The sequence below is a fragment of the Meles meles genome, chromosome 18, assembly GCF_922984935.1.
Source record: "Meles meles chromosome 18, mMelMel3.1 paternal haplotype, whole genome shotgun sequence".
Taxonomy (NCBI): Eukaryota; Metazoa; Chordata; class Mammalia; order Carnivora; family Mustelidae; genus Meles; species Meles meles.
The window spans coordinates 40,698,768-40,717,361 of NC_060083.1; the positions used below are offsets into that span (position 1 = coordinate 40,698,768).

General features: G+C 54.8%; 1 protein-coding gene across 1 annotated transcript; it reads right to left on the reverse strand.

Moving 5' to 3' along the window:
- Positions 1-5,937: 5,937 nt before the first annotated feature.
- On the reverse strand, positions 5,938-14,113 carry CDK5RAP3 (CDK5 regulatory subunit associated protein 3). Its single transcript, XM_045985892.1, has 14 exons — positions 13,968-14,113; positions 13,697-13,742; positions 11,575-11,706; positions 11,206-11,306; positions 10,782-10,830; positions 10,013-10,191; positions 9,794-9,930; positions 9,435-9,579; positions 8,973-9,083; positions 8,489-8,564; positions 7,792-7,880; positions 6,956-7,161; positions 6,404-6,575; positions 5,938-6,291 (listed from the first exon to the last, which is right to left on the reverse strand). Exons 1-14 carry the CDS (start codon positions 13,971-13,973, stop codon positions 6,226-6,228), a joined length of 1,515 nt encoding a protein of 504 aa, XP_045841848.1. The 5' UTR covers positions 13,974-14,113; the 3' UTR covers positions 5,938-6,225.
- Positions 14,114-18,594: the final 4,481 nt, after the last annotated feature.

An 18,594-nucleotide genomic window follows, 5' to 3' on the forward strand; every position in this document is an offset into this window, starting at 1 on the left:
ACTTTCCTACTTACCGAATTCCGCCCCGCTGGTTGCTGTTTCGTGGAGGTGATTATAGGTCTTATGGAATGGCTCAGTCATCGCCTGTGAAAACAGACGGGCTGGGCGGTGGAGATGGTTCCACAACAGTGTGGAAGTACTGGGGACGCCTGGGGGGCTCAGTAGGTGGAGCATCGGCTTTTGGCTCGGGTCGTGATCCCGGGGTCCTGGGATCGAGCCCCGCATTGGGCTCCTTGCTCAGTGCGGAGCCTGGTTCTCCCTCTGCCTGCCACTCACTCCCCCTGCTTGTGGGCTCTCTCTGACAAATAAATAAAAATAAGATCTTTAAAAAAAACAAAAAAAAACAATGTGAAAGTATTTAGTGCCAATGAATTGTACACTCAAAAAGGGTTAATGTAGGGGCGCCTGGGTGGCTCAGTCATTAAGCATCGGCCTTTGGCTCTGGTCTTGATCCCAGGGTCCTGGGATTGAGCCCCACATTGGGCTCCCTGCACGTTGGAGAGTCTGCTTCTCCTTCTGCCACTCACCCTGCTTGTGCTCGCTCTCTCGCTCTCTCGCTCTCTCTCTCTCGCTGTGTCTCTCTCTCTCTGTCAAATAAATAAATAAAATCTTTAAAAAAAAGGTTAATGTGGTAAACGGAGTGTTAGGAGCTGGGTCATGTTATCTAAACACACACACATACACACGCACAGACAGAGTAAGAAACAAAGAGATTCTGTGGATTTCTGGGCCCTTCTAATTTGGGTGTCCCCCCATGTGTGCCTATAACCTGTATAACCTGTTGTCAGACTATTCCCACGTTCCCATGAAAACACTCTGCCCCCACCTCTTGCTTCTTTACCTCTTTCCCCATTGCCTGAGCTAATCAGCCTCAAGTCAGTTTTGGAGTCGAACATCTAGAAGTTCCTTATACACGTGTTTCTGGGACAGGGTTTGGGGCTGGAAATATTTGTGGCTAAAGCCTCTTTGGTCCTATCAGTGAGGCCTAAGGGATGCTCTCGCCTTTTTGGGGTGTGGGGTGGGGGAAGAAGGGCAGGAAATCCCAGGTCACCACCTGCTCTTTCTGGAGTGGCTGAAAAAAACCCCAAAGAGACCACACAGTCCTCCTCCCCACACATTAAGTTTATCTGCCCCCCCCCCCACCCCAGCCTTTGGGGCTTCCTCCTTCCTTCGGACCCCACTGACAATGCCAACCGCGCCGATGGTTAAGGGGCCGCACTCATGCTCCTCTGTCCCAGTCCCTAGGGCCTCCGGAACAGACCAGAGCCTCCCTCCACCCTCCCCCGGCCCAGGGCTCTGCGTTCGAGTCCTCTGCCAGGAGAGAGTTAAGGGCTTGGGTTTAATTTGCCCGTTAATCACAGTTAAAAGAAGTAATGAGCGTCTCCCCAAAGCCTGGGTGTTTCTCTGCAGACTAAGCAGCAATTTGCATACCCCTTTATTCATTCCCACCTTCCCCTGTGGGCGCCTTGTCCTTTCCGACACAGCCAAGCGCAGCCCGCGGCGGGAGCGCTTTGACAAATGGCTTTGCCGGCACGTGGTCTGGGTGAGCGGGAGGGAGGGGCAGGCTGGGAGGGAGAGGGCAGCTCCCGACAGTAATGGATAGCAGGGCCGTTAAATAGTGCAGAACTTTTTATTAGACACACAGGAGAAGTTTAAATATTCAAGCTGGTTTTCTTTGAAGCCTGGGGAATGAGAGGAGGGTGGCGGGCAGGAGAAGTAAGAGTTTACTCAGGGCCAGTTTATGCGGGCGTGGGGGGCGGGCTGCTCCTCAGCTGAGAAGAAGGGCACCTAGAGGACAGGCGGGTGTGCGGTCAGCTGGCACCCCGGCTTCCACAGTTCTGCAGTGGGCCTGACACCCTCCTGAAACCCTCCTGCTGGGCTCTGGAATCTGCCAGGCGAGAGGGCCGCAGGGGGCTGATCCCGCAGTGGGCAGAGCAGCTTGCTCCAAGCCCGGCCTCTGAGCGGCCTTCAGTAGTGGGAGCTGACCTTGGCTTCGGAGCAGACCCGGGTCTGGGAAACAACGGTGTGTGCAGGAGGATGGGTCCACAGCCCTCTGACTAAGCAGGGAGAGAGGAGGGAGGGAGCCTAGGAGAAGCTCAGGGCGGGTGCTCTCCCTGGAAAGTGTGTAAAAGAGATTTAAGTTTGACGCCAGCCCATTTTAAAAGCCTACTTCAACCCAATTTTCTTCCCAAGTTCTAGTGCTTTGTGGGACTCTTCCTTTTTGCTAACCCGTGAGTCCCAGGACCATAATATTTTAGAGGTCAAAGTCGCTTTAGAGATCACCGAAGCAATTGAAGTTCGGAGAAGTTAATTTGGAGATTCCAAAGAGGACACAGAAGTGAGCAAGACCCGGTCCTTATCCTCAGGCAGCTCAGTCTGGAGCACAGCTGCAGGGCCGCACTGTGACCCCGTGACAGGGGAAGGGCATCTCCGCACGGCTTCAGGGATGCTGAGGAGCGGGTCCTTCTGCTCGGGCCTGGAAATGACCGCAGAGATGTATTTGGGCCTCATCTGAGCATGGGCATGAGGGCTAAGAGAGAACCAAGAAGAAGACGGGGGACCCATGTGGGTTTGGTGTCATGGGTGGATGCCCAGACTGGAAAGGATGGAGATCTGGTTACGGAGGGCTGGTCTCCTACTCCAGGAGCTTAGGGAGCTAAGGGGGCCGGGGAATGAATGATGAGGAGGACAAAGCAAGGGCTGGGAGCCTGCTGGTGGACAGAGGTAGGAGACATCAGAGAGGGATGAAGAGTGGAATGGAGAAGACAATGGATTTGGTTCAGGACATCTGGGACACACAGAGCCAGGACCCAAACACAAGTTTCTGACTTCAGTCCCGGTGATTTCTGGTCCATCCCCTCTCATAAGCTAACATTGGGGTCTGACTGGGGCCGGGGACCATGCAGGTGCTGTACACACTGGCTGTGGCTCCCTACCCTGAGCCTCGTATTATCTCTGTCCTCACCTTACAGGTGAAGGAAACGAGGCACAGAGAGGTTCAGAGACATTGCCAAGATCACATGGTGGGAAGAACAGAGCCAGGACGTGACCCAGGCTGTCCAGATCTTTGCCGGCTTCCTTCCTAACCTACTACCGTGATCAGATTTTTTATGTGCGTGTGTACAGGAGTGCAGAGAGAATGGGTAGCAATTAAAAGAAATAAAGATTAGTGATAGGACAAACAGTGCTGATGAGGAGGCAGGGAAGAGCCACAGGTCCTGTGTTTCTAGCAGGGAAACCGAAGCAATGTCTGGGAATTAACGAGAGAGAGAACGGGGAGTGGAGAGGCACACCCAGGGGAGCGGGCAGGACTCCGCAGGCCCAGCCACAATTAGCTCCCACTCCTAGAGGCCTGGGACATGCTCTCCTTTGGTCCCAGCTCTAAACTAAATCTCCGAAGCAGGTCATTCTTACAGTGGGTGAGATCTCCCGTCTGGGTGACACAGATAATCCCTGCCCACACCGGCCAGAGGGAACTAGTTCCGGAATCGTAGGACCCCCATCTCCTCGGCAAGCCCTCCGTGGGCGGCCAGAAGCCAGAGGGGCAGTTGTCAGCACTCCATGTAGCTCATGGTCATGGCCAGCCATCAGGGGCTGTGGAGCCAAGGGATCCTGCTTCTGTTGATGACAAGAAGAGCCGCACTTTGAGAGGCCATGGGGGTCTGCACGGGAAGAAAGCCTTCACGTGAGCAGAGATGGTGAGGGGGCTTGGCAGCTAGAGTTAGCAGCGGGGCTGGAAAAATGGACTCAGCCTCTTTGTCTGAACCAGGGTGACCGGTCAGGCGAGTGGTGAGAGCGTGAAATCTTCTCCGGAAAAAGGCAGCCTAAAAGTGAACGTGAGAGTCGGGTGTGCTCTTGGCAAAACAAGCCACATCGTACCAAGGTGAATCTCAGCTCACCTCCTCCCCCTGTCCCAGAACACCATTCTGCAGCCCCAGAAACCTGATGGCTCAGGACTTGGTCTTCAAGCTCCACAAAGAGCCTCTCGCCGTTCCCTTCCAGGAAGGCAAGTCAGGCCGGGATGAAGGGTCCTTAATCACTGCTTCCCAAACCCAAACTAAGAGCTCCCGTTTGTCCAGGAGCGCTGACTCTGGGCTGGGCACCGTTCTGAGACCTCTGTGTTCGTTCATCCTCACAACGGATTCTGTCAGGCCATCCAGAGAATGGCAAGTGGGACCCCAACTGCAGTCAGAGCGGCACGAGGGGAAATCCGGGAGCCCATCTGTGAGACACAGTGCTGTCCTCCCACAGGGTCCAAGCGACAGGGTTGGCGGGGGAGGGATCTTCAGCATCTCCGCGCGGTCAAGAAAGTGGGCCCTGGGAAGCGAAGGCCAGGCCAAAGGCAACTGCAGCTCGAGGTTCTGGACAATGAGCCTCACGTTACAGGTTGAGGCTTTTAGGAAACAATGGTCATCAGCGTAGGGTAGGCCTTCGTTTTACCACGTAAGCAGTGGGCCAGGCCTAATCCCTTGGAGAGAGAATAGTCCCCTAACCACAGCACGTAGCAAGGTGCCTCAAACCTGAGAAAACCCTCTGAACCCACACCCCCTCCTGCGAAGATGGCCAAACCTTGGTCTGTAGGACTTCCTGCCCTCACCTCAGGCAGGGCAGAGCGGGCAGGAGAGGGGCTCCTCTGGAAGGGCAGGAGCAGGAACTGAACCAGGAGGCCTGAACCCAGCCGGCTGTGGTCACACGGTCCACAGGGCTTCTCCCACAGCTCAGCACCTAGAAGCGTCCGCCTGTGTAGCAGCTGGCGACTGGACAGGGACCTGGAGCGGGTGAGGGTAGCCGGCCTCGGTGAGCTGTCGGCTGCTGCGAGAGGCAGGCCGGGAGGCCAGTGGGGCCATCAGCTGAGCAGGTGGGGCGAGAGGCAGCAGCCGTCCTCTCAGAGGGACAGGGACTAAGAGACTTGGATGGCTCCTGAGGCCACGCCGCTTCAAGGCAATGGAGGGCCGGCCGCAGCCCATCTGGTCCCCTTTATGTCCTTTGATGCTAAGGACAGTTTTACTTCGATATTCTGCACCCACATTTCTCCTTTTCCAATTCCTAGACTAATTTCAGCCCCCAATACCTCCAAAAGGAGGTGAACAGGCAAAGACTGGGGGGAAGCGATGGGCTGACATTAATTGATAGGAGCGGCTCCGAGCAGTTCATGCTGCCTTATCTTTCTCTCCTCCGGATAGCGTGTGTCCGCCGGAGTCCGCGGGGTCGGTGATTAATAGGGGCGATCACTCACTGTCCGGGACGGCTGAAAGGCAGCAGGGAGGGGGCGGCCCTCCCCAGAACTGAGATAACAAGCAGCAGGAATAATGAGTGGTGTCACTCCACTTTTCATTTTGATGGAAAGTCATTACGGGAGTCAACGCCAGCGACAAAGAACCATGAATCAACTGCTCTGCTATGAAATTAAAATCGAATTGCCGGCCACCCCCAGCCCCTACCTTCCTGGGAAATGGGGATGGGTAGGTGGCTTGGGAGAGGGGTGCTGTCCTGGGCGGGGCTCTGCCCAGTCACCACGCAGGCAGTCGTGGGTAGCGAGTGGACAGGCGGCTGGTGAAGGTGACAACTCCTGTCTCCACCTTGTTTATCGGACCCTTCCTCCCCAAACCACATTTTCCCTCTGCCTGGAGGTAAGCTGTGATTAAAAGGAAAATACAGCTTTGCAGGCTGCCACTTGACGGGTCCCCTTGGGCTTCTGGCCTGAGTGGGGCTGTCTCGCCTGGCCATGGAGAGAAAGGGGCCCAGCCGTCTCAGCTACCCCAGGCCCCCTTGCTGAGCCACTGTAGATACTCAACTGGGGCCCTTCCTGTCACCAGAAGGCAAGGGGGACATCCGGACCCTGGGGCTCCATAGGAAAAGCCAATGGCCTTGGGAGCCCACGGGATTACGGAGCCCTGGCAAACAGATGCACAGCCGTGACTCAAGGCTCTGAGCAGCAGAAACTGTCGGCAGTGAAGCAAGAGTGTCTTCCTTTTTTATTGAGGCCAGCTAGATGATGAGCGGGCCTGAAACTATGGTTCCAGGCTGTCAGGCCACAGGGCCCATCAAGACAGCTCCTTGCCAGACAGTGCAGCAGCTGTCAAGGTCACCATCCAGGGATGGCTCCCTCCTGTGGCTTCCTGGCCTCCAGGCGCCTGGTCTCTGACCAGCCTGTCCCATTGGCCCTGGCTTCCCACCCTCCTTCCTGAAGGCTGGGAAGATGGGCCAGTAGAAACGTCGAGAATGTCACAGAGAGGTTCCCATCAGGTTCACGGGGCGCCCATTGTACCTCTTGGAAATGTCAGCTTCAATCTGAAAGACAGGGACACCCTATGGGCAGGACGCAAAGGCAAAGGTGCCTCCTTCTGTAGAGATGGGGTGCGGGGGGTCCTCCCCCTCGGCAGGTTTGGCCTCTCCATCTCACCAGCTTCTGCAGCTCCCTGGTCTTCTCCAGCAGCAGGTCTAGCTTGGGCTCCAGGGCCGCCTGCTCCTGAAGTGCTTCCTGCTGCTTCTGCGCCATCAGCTCCTTCTTCAAAGCCAGCAGCTGGGACTGCTTCAGCTTCTGCTGCAGAAACTCAGTCACGCGGTCCACATACCTGCGCAGGGCACCCAGGTAAGTGTCTGGTGCAGCGGAGGAACCTGGGCAGCCCTGCTCAGCTGCTGGGAAAGGGGAGGCTGAGGAAACCAGATCCTAATGGGCCTCTCTGCCGCCACACCCTTCGCTCCCTCTCTGCAACGCGTGTAGCCCCCAGGTCCCCTGTCCTGTTTGGGAAGCAGAGCCTGCCCGCACACCTCAGACCACCTCGTCCTGCCCCAAGAGAAGCCTTGATCCCAACTGTGACAGAGATGCCAGGGGAGGCAGAGAAGAGCTCTGAGGGGTTGTGGAGAAGGGGAACACACGGAGTCAGGGCTGTTCAAGATGGCGGCACCCCACCTCATGCTCCCAAACGGCCCAACATCACCGCAAAAGCCAGACCTTGGAGAAGCCAGGATCATAAACAGGTGTTGCATTCGAAGACTGGTGAGCCGGCCAATCAGATCCTGCAGCGCCGACACCATGGTAAGCATCTTCTCTTTGGTCTGGCCCTGCAAGATGGCGGGAGCCAGCTGGAACTGGCTCATGGACAAGATGTCCGCCTCCTCACTCATCTCCACGGCTCTCTGAGACAAGAAGATCTCGAGCTGAGGGCAGAAAAGGATCTGGTTGAAACCCAAGAAGGGAATTCAGAGCCTGAGCCCTCAGACTGCTCCAAATATAAGAATGAGATGGGAGGGGTGGACGCCTGGTGATGAGAGATTATTTCCTCTGAATACTTTTACTGCTAGAGACTTACCAACTACAACGTGAGAACCCGAGGCAGCCTCCACTGCCGCTCTTCTGTCCCCTCCCGCTATCTCAGCCCCGTACCTCCAGCCCTGATACCTCTCCTTCCTCTCTGCGTGCGGCTCAGATAAACTAAGAGCACAGAAACTTGATGGGTTCTCTCTGCCCCAGTGAAGGTGTTTTCTCTCTGTGAGAGGAATGATTCAGCAAACAGGAACCCATGTCTGAGCTGGATTCCTGGGTTAAGAAAGGGCTAGAAGAATCTGGCAACCAGCCACACATCTTGTCACTCTTATTCTACCAGAGAAACGTGATGCCTTTGTCCTCCTCTGCTCTGGAGGCTAAGAGGGGCTTCCCTGGGCAGAGAGAGAAAGGAAAGGTGAGGACTACGAATTCCACTCCATGACGCCCTCACCAGCCAGCAGGGCCCTGGGAAGGGAACAGACGGAGATGAACACAAACGGGAAGGCCTCTCCCAGAGGATGTACCTCCATGAGCTCATCAATGAACTGATTCCGGGTCTCAGGGTATTCAAGAAGTGTCAGGGCATCTGGGCCCCTAGCAACACCTTCTGGAGCTGCCGGGAAGAGAGACAGAAATGTGATAAAGTTGCTGGGGACCAGGAAAAAAAAAAGAACCTCAAGTTTGAGAGGTTCTGATGGGTTCATCTGGACACAAACTCAATGCAGTAAAGCTACCTGCTGTCTCATCCCAGAGGGCCAGAGGGGAAGGGTTACCCTCTCCCATAGGTCCAGCCTGAATCAGACACTAGGACCAAAGGCCAGTCTGGGAGGACCACTGAGCTGGCTTCAAGGCCTGGAGGGGTCCCCTCTGCTCTAGCAGGCCACGAAGTTTCATCCTGCACCGCCCTCTAGTGGCTCGGATCGCTGCTACAGCCTCTTTGCTGCGGGGCAGGGGAGTCAGGTCAGACCTCCAAGGCCACTGGCCCTCCTGGAACCTCCCACCAGAAAAGATGACCCGTTTTCGCTATCTCAAAAGCTGTGAGCTTCTAGACTTGACTTTAAGAACTTCTCTCCATCCCCCTACTCTCACACCATCATCATGATTTTGAGGAAACAGCTGGATGTGTGAGGAGCCCAATTTTGGCAATGCACTGTTTATTTCTGGAGACACGGGGACCTCTGAGCACGCACTTGGGCCAGGACTCCAGGGACGTGCGCTTACCCTGGGTTCCGGCTTCCAGCACCGTGATCTGCAAAGCAGCGTCGTCTCCCCAGTCTATCCCATCACCCCCAGCTTCCTGGGTGGAAAGCAAAGAACCCCAGCAGGGTTGCAAGAATCTTCCCCATCAAAGGCAGCCAGAATAAACCAAAGCCCTAGGTAAGTTCAATGCCTGCGCATTTCAACTGCGTGATGGACGTGCCGCCCTGAGGTCGGCGGCGAAGATGGCAGCAGAGACCGTGTGTGCTGCCACCCTCATCCCTGCTTGGAGGGTGACCACCGGCCTTTCCCCCCACACCTTGCCCCCAGATACCAGGAGAAAAGGGGTCAAACCTCTGATACGTCCCTGTGGGAGCTCTGTCTCCCCTTGGACTTCACCTCGTCTGAGGGCTATGGACTTTGAGTCACGTCTTTAAAGACAGACACCACTTCTCTCACCCCCAAAGCAGAGATCACAGAAAGTCCTCAGAGAGGAAGGCTTCCTAACCTTTGAGTCTGATTCCAAGGAGATGCCCCAGTCAATTCCAGCAGCCTGGGCAGAGATGCCAGAGTCAGGCCCTTCAGAAGCCACCTCTACTCCAAAGTCACCCCAGTCGATCTAGAAGGGAAAAAAAATGTTAGCTCCCAGAAAGTGGGTGAAAGAAAGGGGCGTGCCTCCCCAGAGGCCTTAGCCACCCCTCTAGGGGGCACCGGCACACCGTGTCAGGGGCACCCCAAAGGACAGCCCATCTTCAGAGAGTTCACAGATCGGCAGGATTCCTAGTTCAAAGCCAAGCTCTTCCATACTCTGGGCTCCAGGAGGCCGGAAAAAAGGAGAATCCTCTGGGCCCTTCTAGCTCTGGGCTCTCTCACCAGAATCCCTCTTTCTTCCTTCTGGGGCTCTGTACTCAAGCGGAGGGGGAGTGGGGTACAGGGGCCAAGGCAGCGGCTCTCGCCAGGCTTGTCGTACCGCGTCTTCTTCCACCGGCTCAGGCGGCTCCTCGAGGTGCGGCCGCTCGACCACGGAGGGCTCGGTCCCTGTCCTCCACTCGTACACTGTGGAGTTCCCCCTCCTCTGCACGTAGCGCAGCATGGGCAACACCTGCTCCTCGGGTCTGCAATGGAGAGGCCAACTGAGCCTCCTGCCAGGCCCGCGGGAAGCCCATGCCAGGCTCCCCTCCGGACAGATGCCTTAGGTTCCCGCAGGTGCACACGTGTGAACTCAAACTCAAATGGGATGTGGGAAAAACACAAGCACGGAAGACAGAACAGCCAAGGAACACAGGTCAGCTGTCCCCTCCCCGCTGGAGAGACACTGAGGCCCCTTACCTTTCACACACAAAGCCCACGCAGGCCTGGTACAGGTCGATGGCTTCACCCAGGGCCCGAGTCCCCGCCCCGATCTCGGCCAGCTGGTTCGGCAGCTCCTTCACCAGGGCCAGCAGTTCTCTTCGGATGTTGTCACCCTGGCAGGGGGAGAAGAGGAGGCCTGAGACAAGACGGGTGGGGGGCGGAGAAGCTGGGCTTGGGGCCCCCCACGAGGCTCACCGTGACGCCGTACTGCTTGCACGAGTGGTAGAACTGCTCCCGCAGCTCAGCTGCCCCCGCCTGGCCCTCCTCCTCCTTGCGGCTGTACTCTTGCTGCAGCTGCTGGCACCTGGCGATCTGCTTCTTCAGCGAGGGGATCTCATAGCTGACATTCCGAACCAGGAGGCTGGAGAGTTCCGCTGAGGAGGGCCCGGGAAATTCACCCCAGATGCCCAGGCCGCGAGGCTAGCATGCCCCTGGGACACGCTTGGCCTCCCTGCTCCTCCCCTCCCAGCCAGGGCACCTCACCCAGTCATTTAACCTCTCTGATCTAGTCCTCCTCTCTAACATTGGGGTAAAAATATTTACCATGAGCATTAAGAGAGAGAATGCACATAAAACATGAGTAGAATTCCTTGCATTTAGTAGATGCTTGGTAAGTATGAACTATTATTATTAGGACTTTTAGGAAACATACCCCAAAGTACAATGCACCCTGTAATTACTCTCTCGGGCACCCAATGTGGACCCTGGGTGACCCATGCCTCTTCTGCAGACAGAATCAGTCACCAAGAGGTTGGCGGCGGAGGACCAAAACACATGCCTACTACCTGCCTGGTCTTCCTCCTCCTCCCAACACCCTTTGGGGAATTTCTTTGCCAACCTGGCAAACATTTATACCCCAGCCTCTTTCCCCACATGGACTGTGCTTTCTGGAAGCCTAGCGTCTCAGAACTTGGGGAGTGGACTGCCCCACGGACACTGGGCCTCCCAGGCTGGGCAACTTTACCTAAGTAGGTGTTGTCCTTCTCATACAGGGCTACGATCTCCTGCCAGTCCTGGGTAAGGACAGAAACAGAAGTGAGCTGGAGTAGCGCTCAGCAACCACATCTCAGCTCAAGCCACAAACAGGGGAAGCTCCCCCAGCCTTCACATCACATGAGACCTAGAGCCCTTGTCCTCCTTCATCGCACTGGCTGGACCACCCACGTCATTTTAAGAATGTGGCACAAATGAGCGCTCCCCAAAGTAGCAGGCCTGAAAATGTAAACCCAGGGTTAGGGTCTATTTTTGCTCTAAACTTTGGGGATGGCGAGAAAGCTCAGGAAATAGTCTATGTAAGCCTCTGCGGTGGACCCTTAACGAGACCAGAGCCTCGGACCTTGGAGACAGGATGTTTCCAGGTGTAACTCACCAGCTTGACCCACACTTGCCTTCATTCGCTGTGAAGAGTACCGGCCAAAAATATTTTTTGTGGAAGCTTCAGTGCCTTTGAGAAGGTCCACGATCCTCAGGCAGTGGAAGTAGTGTATGTCTGGAAAGGAAGGAAGAGCAAAGACTTTGGGAATTATAGTATCTTCCCCACCTACCTTGGGCACGTGGTTGACTGGTGAGCAGGAGAAGAATTTTAGCATGTACAGCTCTCCCCTTCAGCGTGCTGTGCTGGAAGAAACCAGCATCTGTATCCCCAAGAGAAATCTCTAGGGGTCAGCCCTACGGCTAAACAACAAAGGAGCAGCTCAGCTGATATATGGGGCTTCAGGGAAGAGGGGGCTCCAGCAGGGTAGCCCAGGGGCACTCACAGGATCCAGAGAGCAGCTGGGCAATCTCCTCGCTCTCTGGCATGTCCTGGATGGCAGCGTTGATCTTCTCTTGGATGCTCAACACCAGATTCTGCCATTTCAGACTGCAGTGCCTTCTGTCGACCAGCCAGTCTATGTGGGAAACCCCCAAATCACAGCATTTCCATTCACACAGCCGGAAGTCCATCACTAACTCAAGGGAAATGGGCTAAGACACTGGCTGAAAGCTGTACGCCTATTGGTTAAGGTGTGGGGACTGCGGGAATAAAGAGGGGCTCAAAGGGACCCTTGGGGTTAAACGGACTCCGTCACAGTGTGACTTTTACAGAGCAACTGCTTCCGCGCAGGGATAAAGTAAAACTTTAAACTTGGTCCTGACATCAAAGCGCCACTTTTGACCACTCTAAATTCTCCATAATATTTTTGCTTCCATGGGTAATTATATCTTTCGTACTGACAGAGGATGCTTTTCAACTTCCACTTCCTTGGGGCTGGGATTAACCATGACAATGGAAAATAAAAGATGATTATGCCAAGTACCAGATGAATGAACAACAGCAAAGCCCCTAATACCCACAGCGCCCTAAGGACGAGATACCACTGGTCGACTCTCAACAGTGAAGTACCACCTACCACGAGAATACCAGCACGACTGACCTCCTGGTCTCTGGGCCCAGATCTGTTTGTAGCAGAGGGTGTGGGTGGATGAGAGCCATGCACACTTCCTCAGTAGGAAGAAGCTAAGAGCTAGGCTTTGTGTCCAGACGGTCCTGCCTTCTAATTACCAACTTTTACAAAAAGATTTATTTGTGGGGTGGGGAAGAGGATGCGAACATGGTGGGGGGGGCAGAGGGAGAGAACCTCAAGCAGACTCCTCGCTGAGCACAGAGCCCATCGTGGGGCTCAATCCCACAACCCTGAGATCATGACCCCGGCCCAAATCAAGAGTTGGACCTTTAACCAACTGGGCCACCCAGGTGCCCCTAATTACCAACTTTCTTAAGCAAGTTTCTCAGCCATGTTGTGCATCAGTTTCCCCACATATAAAATGGGGATAATAAGAAACTGAATACAAGAGGGAATGAAGGTAAAACACAGAGCACTGTGTCTGGCCCATGGCAAGGATTCCATAAATACTAGTAAAAATCTTCATTTTTACAATGTCAAGTCCCAAAACAGCACCTGGGAGAGCAAACACTAACAAATGGTATGGTCCTTTCCGTAACCAATGAGCAGCTCATACACCAGGAGTGCGCCTGTGCTGAAGAACTGGGACAGATCTGAAATGACACTGAAGAAGCTCCATTTAGTGCCCACTGCACAGGACTGGCTATATGGCCCACAGTGGTGAATTCAGAACCTTGTCCTTGTTAATACACCTGCCAACTGGTCAAACACAGGGATCCCACCGTGGTTATCGGTTACACTCCCTCTGCTGTATTCCTTTAAAATCTTCAGAAAGAAAAGTTCTGTACATGTCCTAGAACTGAAAGTGGATGAGGTAGTCAAACGGATGTCATCTTAACGACAAAACTGGCATCAAATTGATCAGTGCAACGAGCATTTTAAAATCCACAAGTTGTCCACTTGCCCTGGAAGGGTCATGATGAAGAAGTCCTTGCCTGGCTCTGAAATGAGGAGGTATTTAGATCAGATACAGACAGCAGGGAGATGGCCTGGCCACTCATTCTCAACTGGACCTATGTCCCTCTTCCTCCTAAAATCAAAGGAGGATGGAAGGTTTTCAAAAGAAAGAAGGGGAAGGTTTTTTTTTCATCCAAAAAGCATAGACAGTGGAACCTGACTCAAGCTCCAATTTCCTATCTGCCACTTAGTAGCTGTCCATCTTTAAAATAAGCCATTACTCTGCACCTGAATGATTTGACAACACGTGCCACGAATGTTTTACAGTAGAGGGCACAGGTCAAGTACAGACTCTATGTATGGTTCCTTCCTGCTCCTTCAAGGGTGGCAGGTAACCACGGCTGGGAGCATAGGTCACGGCGAATGGTCAGCACCTCAACGGGGGCCTTGGGGTGTCAGGGCTCCCAGCTGTTGGCGACAGAGGGCAAAGGGCAGGTCCTCCCCCTGACAGCTGGGAGCGCGGGGCGTCTCCTCCTACCGAGCAGCTTGCTGGTCTGGATGTCGATGGGCACGTGCTGATGGTCCTGGAGGGAAACACCGCGGGGAACGCGACGTGAGCGCGGGAACGGGGCGTGCCACCCGCGCGTTCATTTCGGGGGCCCAACCGCCACCCTGTGGGGCCAGAATGATGGGCCGGGGAGATGGCCGCGCCTGGGGGAGGCCGGGGATGCGGGCCAAGAACCGACGGCCTGAATCAGTCCAGGGTCCCCGGACTAGTTCCCCATTCCCCCCAACTCCTGTCCCCACACCTGCATCTTTCCGCCACTTCCGCTTCCGGCCGGTGACCCAGGCCCGCCCCACCTACAACCAATCCGGCGCTGGTCGTGGTTGAGGCACGAACCGGCCTCCTCCGGCCACGTCGCCACCTTCCTCCGAACCAATCGGGATGCGCGCTCCACCCCTGGCCTCAAGCCCCACCCACCCCGGGGCTCCGAATGGCTGAGCCCGGGAGGGGCGGGAGAATGGGAGACAGCCAATGGGGGACGCGAGGCGGGCTCAGGGTCGAAGAGGGGCGGGGGCGCAGAGAAAAGGCTGCAAGGGCGGCGAGGTGGCGGCTGGCGGCGCCCGAGAGCTAGTCCCTGCCGCTTCCGGCCAGGTGGGTGCGGAGCCTTCGGCGCCGAGATCACCGGTCCGGCAGAGAGGGTCCTAGCGCCCACTCTGGCCACCTGGAGGCCGTTGGAAATGCCTCCTTCTGGCCTTGCCTCACTTTACCGCCTGTCGTAGTTTGTAGGTCTCTTGTGGGACTTGTCACACTTTGCTTTCCCGTTCAGTTTATACGATAGACGTGTGTTGAGCACCTGCTCCGTGGTGGGTGATTAGGGAAGGAGAAGGAGGCATCCCAAAGGTAACCCCTAAATTGAGCCTCAAAGGAAGAGCTGCAGAAAAAGGGGTATGCGGGGAAGGGTGTCCCAGGTGGAGGAAACTACACAAAGTTTTGGAGGCCACAAACAGCAAGAGGGGTGTAAGGAATAGGCAGCAAGGGCTGGAAACGTAATTGGTGGGGCCCCGCGCAAAATGAAAATGCAGGGCCCCTTTTTTAAAAAATGGAAGAATTTCGGGGCACCTGGCTGGCTCAGTGGGTTAAAGCCTCTGCTTTCGGCTCAGGTCATGATCCCAGGGTCCAGGGATCGAGTCCCGCATCGGGCTCTCTGTTTAGTGGGGGGCCTGCTTCCTCTTCTCTCTCTGCCTGCCTCTCTGCCTGTCTGTGATCTCTGTCAAATAAATAAATAAAATCTTTAAAAAAAAAATGGAAGAATTTCAAGAGGGCACTTGCACAAGTCTCACACGATGGTGCCGGCGGCGGTGACGGCTAGCCAGCTCAGGTGCAGAAAAAGGTTTGAGGCAAGGAATGGCCAGTGGGGAGACTGTAAAGGTGGAAAAGTGCTATCACAGGGAGGAGCCTCATTAAGGAACTTGGACTTCACTCCTGCAGACGGAGAGGAACCACGGGAGGTTTGCAGGGTTTGAAACAGGGAGGGTCTTATTCCGACTGAGTGCGAGGAGAGTGGATTCATGGGTGATAAGACTGGAGACAGGAAGACTGTCTGGAGGTTTTTATGTAGAGGTTAGGGCTGGACCTGGGACAAGACATGAGGAAGAGGGGAAGGCTAGATTTGATTTTAGGGGGAAACTGACAGAACTTGGCCATCAAATGGCCATGTGGATGGGGGAGATAGACAGCAAGGATGAAACCTAGGTGGCTGGCTTGGGAGGGCCACCGCCTGTGACAGGGATGCAGGTATTGGGAGGAGGGGATCTTGGCTTTGAACTTACCTGGTTAGTGGTGCTAGGAGGTATGCACGTGAAAAGTAGGCAGGAGACACTTGGGTCTATAGCTCTGGAGTTCAGGGGAGCGCTGGGTCTAGGGATACAGTTTTGGGGAGCCACAGGCCGACCGATCTGTAATCCGTGCAGTGGCTGAAGCTTCGGGAGGACGTGAGACTGGGCAAGAAATGGCTAGAGCGGGGAGACTGGGTGGGCCAAGGAGACCCAGGGCTGAGTGTGCCATTTGGGGCCCCTCCCTTTCCAGGATATTAGCTCCTCCCCAAGGCTCCACCTGGTTTTTCCTAAAGGACCACTCCCCCACCCTAGCTACCCTACCCGCCCCCCAACCCTCCACCCTCCGCCCCGGGCCCCAGCACAGCACTTGGGACCCAGTAACTTTGTTATTGAGCTGCGTGGTGTGGTACAGCAGTGAGAAGACCTAGATTTCTGCCCAGTGAGATCTTGGACTATTTCCATTACCTCTCTGCCAGCCAGTTTCCTCAACGTGGAGATAGCATCCATCCCAATTATCTTTGTATTTCTGTTTATAGGCTTAAATAAATAAACGAGATGTATAAAACTCTTTACAGTTTGCAACATGCTTTAATATATTTCTCGTTCTTTGTAGACTCGTGTGTGTGTGTGTGTGCGCGTGTGTGTGCGCGCGCGCGCTTGTGTGAGAGAGAAACATTAGTCATCATTATTATAAAATGGGTTGAAAGATTTCCCTGGAAATGGCTCATAGGGCAAAACCAGGGGCCTCTTCAGGGCTCTCTCAGGGGAATTTGGCTCCCATCTCAGAGGCCTGACTCAGGCTGGGAGAATTTCTGGGGCTCCCCTGCGATTAAACACACACTTGCTGGGCTCCAGCTCTGTGTTCCTGGCTCCCTGGGACATCCCAAGAAGCATGGCCCTGCCCCAGCCTCAAGGTGCATCCTTCCTCCTTGAACCAAGGAGCAGGGCAGGGTGAGTTGGCGGAGGCAGGGACCACCAGCATGTCACCCCACCCACAGTGCCCCGGGGGGTGACTCATGTGGAACAGAAGAAGGTTTGAGAAGCGCTGTGCCTTGCCCCAGACAGCATACACTGTGGACTCTGGGCAACAATCTGCAGTGTTTGTCCTTTTCCAAGGCCAGAGGGAACCTCAGGGGGCCTATGGGCAGAGAAGCACGTAAGTGGTCTGCTCTCCAGGGCGTCTGGTCCTTGGGACTGCCAGCTGTCGGAAGGTGGTGTGTGGGGTGCTCCTGCCTATGAGTCTCACAATTCTCTGCGTATTTAGCAGATGGGACACTAGGGATTGGGCAGCATGTTGAGGGGAGCGGAGAAGGACACAGCAGGCCTGTGCCAGCTTTGGACAGGAAAGCACAGAGCCCAGGGGTGCCTGTGGGCTGCCTGACTGTCCTTTGTTGCTGTTGTTAGCTTCCTTGGGAAGTGACAACCGTATGCCACGTGCCTTACAAGCCTTATCTCATTTGATCCTTCCAAAAACCGTATAATGTGGGTACTACTGTGAGCCAGAATTTAATTTTTTAATTATTTTTTAAGCTTTTATTTATTTATTTGACAGACAGAGATCACAAGTAGGTAGAGAGGCAGGCAGAGAGAGAGGAAGGGAAGCAGGCTCCCCGCTGAGCAGAGAGCCCAATGTGGGGCTCGATCCCAGGACCCTGGGATCATGACCTGAGCTGAAGGCAGAGGCTTAACTCACTGAGCCATCCAGGCGCCCCATGTGAGCCAGAATTTAAAAGGTAAGGGAGCCAAAGCTAATTTCAGTGACTTGTCCAAGGTCATACAGCTGATAGTTGGTGGGGCTGGGATTCAAACCCAGGCCTGTTTGGCTTCCCAGACTGCCTTTTTGTTCTCTGTGGGATGTGGCTTCTCCCTCAGCCCTACCGACCCCGTTCACTGGGCTCAGCCACCTCAGCACCAGCGTTGGGTCTCTCCTCCTTCCTCTTCAGCCTGATTCCCACTTTCTCCCCAGTCGTTGTGCCAGATACTTGGATCTCCCCACCCCCAGCCACAGTCCCTGTTCCGTTCCAAAGTTCTTTCTCACCAGCCCTCACTCTGGGCAAAAACACCCATTACTTATCATCCTACGATAGCCATAAAAAGGCTTACTTACCCTTGACATTCAAATAATCCATTTCTTTTATCCAACATCGGTTATTACTTTATGGTCTCTGTTTCCGTGTGTTTGCTCACAATCATACTGGCTGGGGTGTGTGCGTGTGTGCGTGTGTGTGTGTGTGTGGTGTATCTGCCTGCTGGGCTGAGACCCTGGAAACTCAGCAGCCTCGGCTGGGCCTCTTGGTGTTTGCAGTGTGGTTTCTGGGTGGTTTTTCTTCAGTCTTTCTCCGTGTCTAGTCTGTGAGGACCTTGCAGGCAGGGAGCACCGGTGTGCGCATGCCCACAACGCCAGCACCTGTAGGACACCGGACACTGAACGCCAGGTGCTTTAATGGGTCCTCGTAAAGGAAGGAATAAGAGGTGTGGCATGTGCAGGCAGGCAGTTAGTAATGAGTGGGACCCGGGGTCACTCGGTCTGGGGGGAGGGCTAAGCCTTCCCCAGCTCTTTTCTGCATCCCGTCTTCGACAGCTCAGGACCCAGAACCAGCCCCCCTGAAATGCTCGAAACTGTAATCCAATGGGGCCCTGTGTTTCCGCGCCACAGTAGGGCACCAAGGCCCTCGGGGCTCCCGAGGTGTATTTTACTTGCTTCACTCAACGAGCACAGCTTTCTGAAGATAGGCATGTTGCATGTTTGTACGTGAAAATATCATGCTTGAGCCTAGTTTTAGGGAGGCGCATTTGTTTTATTTATTATTTTTAAAGATTTTATCTATGTATTTTAGAGAGAGCATGTGCACGTGAGGGCACGACAGGAGAAGGGGAGGGCAGGAGCAGAGGGAAGGAGAGAGAATCTCAAGCAGACCCTGCGCGGACCGTGGAGTCCAACACGGGGCCGATCCCACGACCCCGAGACCGCGACCTGAGCTGAAATCAGAAGTCGGCAGCTCAACTGGCGGAGCCACCCAGGCGCCCCAAAGGAGGTGCATTTAAACGTTAACAAAATTATAAAGCAATAAAGTGGCCTGCTTAAAAGACATTCAC

Bases quoted from the DNA above. Each gene is read 5' to 3' on its own strand.
- CDK5RAP3 (XM_045985892.1), bottom strand. The intron at 7,881-8,488 runs GTAAGCGCACGT...TCTTCCCGGCAG, and splicing joins GCTGGAAGCCGGAACCCAGG to CTCCAGAAGGTGTTGCTAGG. The intron at 6,576-6,955 runs GTCTGGCTTTTG...TGCCCTGCGCAG, and splicing joins ATGATCCTGGCTTCTCCAAG to GTATGTGGACCGCGTGACTG.